We start from the raw sequence: 9,297 nt of genomic DNA, 5'->3' as shown, positions 1-9,297 counted from the left end.
TTGAATTTATGTAATAATCGGCATACCCTGCCATTGTTCAAAATTAAAACAATCAATCAAAATTCTATTACCGTTTTCATTTTCGGTTTTAATAGATAAATTATATGATAAAACTTAACTAAAAATCTCCTACTAAACTCAACAATGAAATTATTTAGAACTATATGGAAGGGAAATTAATTAGAATTATGAAAAAAGAAAAATTAGGACAAAAAAATTTTTTTTTAATTGGAACTTTATAAACAATAGAATTGCTTTAAACATTAGATAATATTTGAAGTTGAATGTTGTAATAGAATACTTAAAAGTTTTTTTTCACACATTTTTTTCAAAAATTTGAAATATTATCTTTCATTGAGCTTAGCACTACATTGTAATAAATTTCGTCGTTATTTTTATATTAAATTTTTTTCCACAATATAATAATACATCATCATCACATCATCATCATTATCATCACTGTCATCATTATCATTATCATTATTATTATTATTATCATCATTATTATCATCACTATCATCATTATTATCAAAATCTAATTACCCATCCATTTTGCTTTTAAAATTAACTGCAATACCATTCGTTAACAAAGAAATGAAACTGCTTAGAAAGTAAGTTCGATTCAGTATGGAAATGTTTAAAAGAAACATTATAAATAAATAACTGTCACGTGCTTCTTAACAATTTTCGTTGTTTCTTTTAATTTAGATTTTTAAAAAAGAATTGATTTTCATTTTTCGACTCTATTTTCTTTTCCTATTTGCTGGATAATTTTACCCATTAATTATCTAAATTATAAAACTAAGAAAAAGTGAAATGGAAATAAAAGATGATTCCAAAGATTATTAATAAATATGAAATGAATCCTACAATATTATTTTTTTTCCCATAATATTTTTTTTAACGATTTTTCTTATAATATTTTTGTCTTTCCTATAATTCATATAATATCATCCTATAATACATTTTTTTCCATCTAAATTGGCATCATAATTTTCCAGTAATTATTGCACCGACTGATAAATGCATAAGTAAACAAATATATAAGCAAAAAAATAAACAAATAAATAGCAAGTGGTAAAAATCTTATCAAAATCATCGTATTTTAGTTTTTTTTTTTTTTGGATAATATAATTGATAGCTGAAATTCGGTGATATTGTTGACAATAATTCGAAGGATGAACGCTTCAGGTAACAATAATTGTCATCAGAAAATGGAACGAGAAATATATCCGCCCATTATCTCATAATTTGTTTCTATTGGGATCGTTACAATCATTTCGGAAGATTAATTGCACTTGTTTGCAAAATATATGGCGAAGAAAGGAAAGAGAAATCACTGGGAGAATATTTCACATCCGTAAACATAGATGAGAAATTGAAATTAAAGTAGAGATCATCAATAAATGACACTGTGATAATATTTATGCAATTACTTAAATTTTTCAAATGAACAAATTCTAAAGCCGGATAAAGTGAAAAATTAGCAGTGAAAACATCAGACGGATTATGTCTTGTTTTTTTTTTTTTTTTTTTATCCGGAATAATTATGATTATTCAGCACAGATATGATAAATAATTTGAGTGAATTACTCTTGCATATGCTTCTCACTTACTATAATGACATTTTTTTCCTCAGCAATTTGTAATAGTTATTGGTGACAATAATTCACGATTACTTCGTGTCTTTCTTCTCTTATCTTTGTAGCAATAGCTATTGCGATGACAATAATTTATAGTTACTTTATGTGATAGCGAAATAAAGAAGAAACAATAATCATTCTTATATGGAAAGATAAAAAACGAATAAAAGATAACAAATAGAATCAAGTTATGACAGAATTTTCAATAAAATTATAAAATAACTAAAACAATTAAGCAATATAAGCATTAATGGATTGAAAAATATCACAAAATTTTAAAAATAACAACAATAGCTTTAAAGCAGTGGTAACATTAATTTAATTTTAGTTTGTTGGGAATGATAAAACTTTATAACAATGATAACTTAATTAGTAAAGTGAAGATTAATTGCATCTATGATTGATAAATTGATAGTGACAGTATTGCATAAGTAATAAAAAAGATATTATTGAATGATAAAAAGCAAACTGCACAAATTAATAAAACATTCAACAGGATGTGACAATAAATAAATCTGATGATCGTCTCAACATTTCAATTGCTATAAGAGATAACATTTTCTTCTTAATTATTTCTGTAATTTTATTATGCTTTCTTCTTTTCCAAACTTTGATCATTTCAATGGAAAGTTTTTTTCTTTATTTTCAATATGGCAAAATTAAAATCTTCATAAAATATACTATAAAGATTCATGTAACATTTTTTCTTTTCAATTGCCAACAATTTTACTGTGATACTTTATGCTAGCAATTTTTACGTAACATTTAAATACTGCCATTGAATTGGCTAATTTTTTCATCATTCAGATTAGTTCAGGCTTTTGGATAAAATTTGAAGCGATTTAATCAATTAATTTTTCATTTCTTTATCGTACATAAATTGTTCAATTTCATCCACAGTTCGCGGTACATTGCTCATACGTTCATTGCCATGCAACCAAATTACTATATCATCTTCAATTCGTACCTTAATTAAAATAATTAATAAATAATTTCAAATAATTTAACTGATAGCTAATACTTATCATTCAGTCTTACGACTCTAATAGTTGGACTAAAGTAAAAAAGTTGAACATTCATTTAAGAATAAAATTCATGCATAAAAACTCCATCATTTTTACACTGAAATTAATCATATATGATCAGATTTAAACAATGTTTCTGCTGGAAAACTTAATGATTAGAAAGAAAGCTTCTTTTTCATTTGCATTATATTTGTTTAGGGGATAATTTATGCTTATTTAGCTTTTTTTGATAGAGAATAAACTAATCTAGGTGAAGTAAAAAAAGAGAAGAAAAAAAAAAAAAAAAGAAAACGCTTACTCCACCAAAACCTCTGAATTCATTTAACTTTTCTTTGATAATGAATTTGCTTTGTACTGAATCATTAAGTGCGGCATCTAATAACTGAAATTTAAGAAATATTTTCAAAAAAAATTATAATCAATAGTTCATTAGAAGTAAAATAACATTATTTGAAAAAGGAAAGAAGGAAAAGAAAAACAAATAAGAATGGTTAAAAAGTAAATTACAGTAAATGAGAAGTAAACAGAAGATAGAATAATTAATTAATTTTTATGTGCTTGAAAAATTAAATTTATATTAAAAGATACCGTATCAATAAAATAACATCCTGGTTCAATAGTTATTACCATTCTTTCACGTAAGGTACGTGTTGTACGTAAAGCCTTAAGACCTGGTAATGTCGAACGAGGTTCAGCATCCTGAAAATTATTTTACGCCTGCATTTTTATTTCGATTAAAACTAAAAATAAGACAAAAAGTTTTAAAAAATCCATGGAAATCCAAAGTATATATGATAACCACAAAAGAATGTAAGGAAGAAAACGAATTTCCTTCCCACTTTTAAAATCAAATTTCTTGGTAAATTATAATTGTAAAATCTGAAATATGTTATTATACCTTAAATGACTCCGGAAAAACAAAAATGACAATCATTTTCCCTCATAAATTAATATTAAATTATATTTTAGTCTGTTAATATTAATGCTTATGATACATTTGTTTACATTTACATATTTGTATACTTTTTATATATATATTAATCTTAGTTAAAAAAAACTTAAATCCTTTATATCTACATATTTGTATACGTCTTATATTAATTTATTAGTTAAAAATTTCGTATTAAAAAAATTCGTTTTCTTGAACAGATAAGAAAATATTAGAAGATAAGTGATGACTAACACCAAGATAACCACCACAATCATGCACATCAAGTCCCATGAAATGTCCTAGTCCATGAGGCATAAATATTGCGCCAATTCGTGCCTCTATCATCTCATCTAAATCACCGCACAATATTCCCGCATCTTTCAAATGTGACAGTATAATTCGTTCCGCTAATATATGCATTTGACTCCATCGTAACCCTACAAAAAAAAAAAATTCTTTAAAAAAAGAAAAAAATTGTCTAAAAAAGACTAGAAATGAAATTTATATTCCATATAAGTAAACCAGATATAATATCTTTTGACCAAATATAATTTCTTTTCTGTTCCCCATATATCGATTTTATAATTTAATTGAATACACGAAGAGTAAAATACAAAAATAATTGAATCCCAAAAAAAAAAAAATGCATATATATAAACAAATTATAAAAAAATAAATAAAAATAAAAGTTACTTTTCAGAATTTTTCAAAACGAAGTAACTTAAATCTAAAAAAATTTTCTAGATAAAGTAAAATTTAGAGAATAATTATTATGATCGGTATTACGTTAGGAATAATGTATCTATTAGATCTTTGAGATTTCTCAAATAACTTAAACATGATCCAATCTTAAATTACATGGTCACATTTTGGAATATTTTGGAGAATTGTATTACAGTTGGTGTAATGCTCAGTTGAAATTAGATTTAACGTTAAGGTTAAAATAATCAAAAATTGAAAAAAAAAAAGCCCAAATATTAAGAATGAAAGATATTAAAATTTTAAATTAAATATGAAGAACTAAGACAAATAAGAAAAGAAATGAATCAGTTGACTATGCATTGAAGAAATGGTAATATCAGTATTTCGAATAATAAATAAATAATAATGAAAGACTGATTAGCTAATTAATACTAATTCATTTCTTAATGTGTGGTAATTAACGATCTATTAATTAATAATTAATTAGCTTACGAATTTATTATTCAAGTAATTGCGGTAAGATTAACTAATTTCTCAAGTAATCAATGTTAAACGAGAAAATAAGTAGTAAGCAAAGAAACTTGCCTGGTTTAGCAGCTTGAAATACCTCTATGTTTGCAGCTAAGACAGCGTTATAAATCAATTTTTGTTTTTCCGTAAATTTACCATTGCACGGAAATGTTGTTGTAATGTCTGATGCTAACAAAAAATAAAACAGTAAAACTAAAATAAAAAAAATACACAAAAAAGAAGAAATATGGTTTGTATTAATTAGGGCATTTTTTTTTTTTCCCTTTTTCAATGTGAAAAAAGAAAGAAGATATGATAACAAACAAGAAAAAATGGTGATTTTTTTGTTTTTGAAATATATTCAAAGTTAAGGATCAAAGGTAATTTGCTATATTTGAAACACATGAGGATAAAGCATTAACAACAAACCATAACAGTTATATTCGGGACCCATATCGAATAAGCATAAGTCACCATCGATAATTTTCTTGGTATTTGGTGCATTTTCATGACCATAATGTAGGATCGCACTATTACAGCCACTAAATATAACAAGATCTCTTAGAGTAAACTTGAAGAAATTTACAGAATCAAAGTTTAAACAAAAGCTTTCAATGTTGAATTTATTGCAAAAAAAAAGAAAAAAATATTGACATAGTTTCCTATTAAAAAATAGTTTCTCCAAAAAAAAATGAAAAATCAAATTTCGTTTTAAACTTACTTTAAATTACTTACTATTAAGTAACTATTAAAAACTCAAAACTTACGATGAAGCGATGCAGGTGTAAGCCAAATGTCGACATCCTCCATAATAATAACAATAATGTCGAAATAAGCTGCAACGATATTGTCATTTTCATGTTTCTATTCAGTTCAGTTATTTTTTTTCCATTCAAACATTTTTTTTAATTTTAAATGCCGAATTTGTTTTTTTTTTTTTTTTTTTTTTTTGCCAGAATATCGAATCTAAATTTGCCCGTAATTTCTATCAACGAGAACAATAAAAAACAAAAAACAAAAAAAAAAAAAAAACAACAACAATAAATAGCAATAACATCAACAACGGACAACAGCAACAGACGGCATTAACAATAATTAAATAATAGTAGTAACAATAATAACAGCAATAATAATAATTAATAGTAACAACAATAATAATAATAATAATAATAATAATAATAATAACAATAATAATAATAATAGTAGTAATAATAATAGTGATAATAACAACAATAATGCTATTAGCAAATAGCAACAACAATAACGAGCAGCACAATGACAACAAACAACAAAAACAAAAGAACAAGAACAACAGCAGTACATGATGGAGGCACAAAAGTCTATCAGATTTAAAAAAGGATGGTTTTAAATTTACACCTTTCCAATTGATATTCATACATTCCAGGCTTTATTGCTTTCATCACTGCTTTATGTGCTTCTGATGCTACCTGAAATATTTTTATTTAAAAGAAATTTAAATTTTGTATATTTCTTTTTAATGTATTAAAAGCATGTAAAATATATATAGCTGAAACATACTAATAAATGTAACAACACCATACATTTTATAGTAATATCAAATGGGCCAAATAAAATAGCAGCCTTTTTTTTTTTGTTAAATTCTTATTTACTAATGTAGCAATCATTTCCTTTTCTTGATATAATAAATCTGATAATTATAATATTATTAATTACAATAATATACAACTTTTTCTTTCTTACTAATGTAATTTTCATCATATTTTGAAATATTATTTAGTGAAATTTACACAATTTTCATTCTTAAAGAGTGGGGTATTTAAAAAAAAGGAAAAGAGAATTAATATAAAATAAAAAACACCTTACAAACATAACGCATTACATCAAGTTCATAATCAGTTTTGAAAATACGAAGTTCAGCCATAATCGGATACAATATCGCTGTATCAAAACGTAAACTAAAATACAAATGTTCACCTCTTTAGTATGTTTAATAAAGAAGAGAGAAAAAAGAAAAATCTTCATTTAATAATCTTCCCCATATTATCGATAATATCAAATCTTATCAAAAATTATTCGGCATGAATAGTCTGAATCAATTATTGATTGATGACATAACAGCTTAACTTAATACAATTCTTTCTACAATTATATAATTCTGAATTTTTTTCCCTTTTTTTTTCATCGGAATTATTTTTATGTCATGTTTATAACAGTATTCTTATTTATTGTAAAGAGAAAAAGAAAGTAAGACATAAAATTTCTACTTATTTAATCCATCAATAGTTGGTGGTTCCAATATTTCATTGCTATCCGAATTATTAGCTTTCTCAAAAAAATTTTTATTAAAAATTAATACAACAAAATTTGTTCATAGCGCTGATATATTAATAATAGATTAAAAGAAATTATACCATACAGTTAAATGATCAGTCATACATATCATTACGCTTCTCATAATTAGTTAAATTAGTTATAATTAGTTAAATCTATCTTATATACTTTTTGTCATTCCAACCAGTCAAACTTATTCTAACAGAGTTATTTATCAGTAAATGATTGGAAGATGAAAAGAAAAATCATACCAACAACAGTATATGCTTTGCATGTAAATTTGTTAATGTTTCAATAATAATATTTTGATCATTGAAATGTACTTCGTCAACCTCATATTTCTTCTGATACCATTCTTCATTATTGATGCTGGAAAGATGTGATTATTTCAAATTTTGAAAAAAAAAAAATTGACATATAATAGCTGTTTTTAATTTTTTATAATAATACAATTTCTGTAATTAAGAAAAAGATAAAAAAAAAACTCAGAAGTAAATCAATAAAGCATGAAATTTGCTTTAAAAATTATCTAATAATAAATTACTGATTATTTACTAGTAATCACTATAATAATGAAGCTAATAATACTAAACCTTCAAATCTTTACATTTTAATAACATAAATATTTCAATAATTAGTAATTTATGTTCGTTGATTAATAAGTGCACTATCACTTTCCATTCTTGAAGTTTCAAATAGATGCGTATAATATTACAGCAAATATACATACAGCATAATTCACCAATAATATGTAAAAAAAAGGAAAAAAAAGTTACTTTCCATGCCAGATAGCAAAATCCGGATGTAGTCGTGGTGGAAAAAGGAATGATTTTCCGGAATCAATATCAATTGCACCAAAACAATTGCTTTCATGAACTCCAAAAGTCCAAAAGAAATATGATTCCTTAAAAAAAAGAATTAAAGATTGTATAGGAAAGAGAGATGAACAATAATTAATTAGCAGTAAGCACCTTTGATAGCACTGACGAATCTAGAAGTGGTATTTTATGATAAACAATTGTAAAATAATATCGTAAAAAAATGACGCGATGAAGAATTTTAGCGCTAAAAAAACGATGTAGGAAAATTTTTCCACGTGAAAAAAAATGACGTAGGAAAAGTTTTTAATATTAAAGAGAAATATGAAAAAATCAACTTGTCGAAATGGAAGATCCACCGCATCTGTGTTATAACGATTTTGTTCAATGCCACCTTTTAGTAATACAACACTTCCAGGTTGAACTTTACTTTTTAACATTTCCACTAGACGTAATCGATTTTCCGTAAATAATTTAGAAGTTACAATAAATGTTTCATTTCCCATTGTAAATGACATTGCTGTGCTAGAAAAGAAAAATTAATTAACTGAAACCTCCTTTTTTTTCTTGAAGAAATAACATTCAAATTTTATCAAAATACATTTTTTAACATTTCTATATTAATTTTTTTTTGAAAAAAATTGAAGAAAGAAATTTTGATTCGTTAATTTTTTTTTTTTTTTTTTTTTGTTGAGAATGTTATGAAATTGAAACGCAAATTAAGTCGAATACGAATACTATTTCCATAATTTGGAAAAACAAGAACAATTAAACAGAAGTGTGAGTGTTGTGAATGTAATTTAGTAATTTAATTAATGAGAGAAATGATGAAATTATGTTTTATGTTGTTGTAAGAAAAATTGCAAAAGCGATTGAAATTATTTCTACGAAACATCGATACATACAAAGTAACGAAATGGTGTAAAATGTAATAAGTTAAATTATTAAAATAATTCATTCAAAACAACTGAAACATTTACAACTACAAAGTAGTTGTCATTGTAATTTAGTAATTAAAATAATATTTTAAAAAGAAAAAAATGGGGAGGAAAAATGCATAAGGGAACAGGACAATGTAATGAGTAAATATCAGAAATATAAGAAATTTTAAGAAAAATTAGGAAACAAAAAAGGAAATCTAACCCGCTCTTAAATAAATTTGATAATTTGTGAAAAAATGTAATATTGAAATTAAGTTACACATTAATCTACATGATCAAAATTTATGATTACAGTCTCGAAACTCTGCAAATATATCAAACTGTAGATTTGAAAATAGGAGATAGAAGCTTTGTTCTTTCTTCATATGGCTAATAGTGGCGCAAAAAGGTGAAGGAGAGACGGAGAAAAAGTGA

At 24.6% G+C, this 9,297-nt stretch overlaps 1 protein-coding gene across 1 annotated transcript; it reads right to left on the bottom strand.

Moving 5' to 3' along the window:
• Positions 1 to 2,493: 2,493 nt before the first annotated feature.
• On the bottom strand, positions 2,494 to 8,460 carry Bm5016 (Aminopeptidase P, N-terminal domain containing protein; the record flags this gene model as incomplete). The annotated part of the gene is made up of 13 exons (XM_043076605.1): positions 2,494 to 2,610; positions 2,967 to 3,050; positions 3,257 to 3,367; positions 3,852 to 4,036; positions 4,968 to 5,000; positions 5,241 to 5,353; positions 5,579 to 5,647; positions 6,189 to 6,259; positions 6,652 to 6,748; positions 7,058 to 7,119; positions 7,376 to 7,493; positions 7,901 to 8,028; positions 8,281 to 8,460. The coding sequence occupies 13 exons, from the start codon at positions 8,458 to 8,460 to the stop codon at positions 2,494 to 2,496; spliced, it is 1,368 nt and encodes a 455-aa protein (XP_042932539.1).
• Between the last annotated feature and the right edge of the window lie 837 nt (positions 8,461 to 9,297).

The sequence above is a fragment of the Brugia malayi genome (genome assembly GCF_000002995.4).
Source record: "Brugia malayi strain FR3 genome assembly, contig: Bm_v4_Chr1_scaffold_001, whole genome shotgun sequence".
NCBI lineage: Eukaryota > Metazoa > Nematoda > Chromadorea > Rhabditida > Onchocercidae > Brugia > Brugia malayi.
The sequence above is the reverse complement of the archived record's forward strand: the minus strand, read 5'-3'. Positions and strand labels throughout refer to the sequence as shown.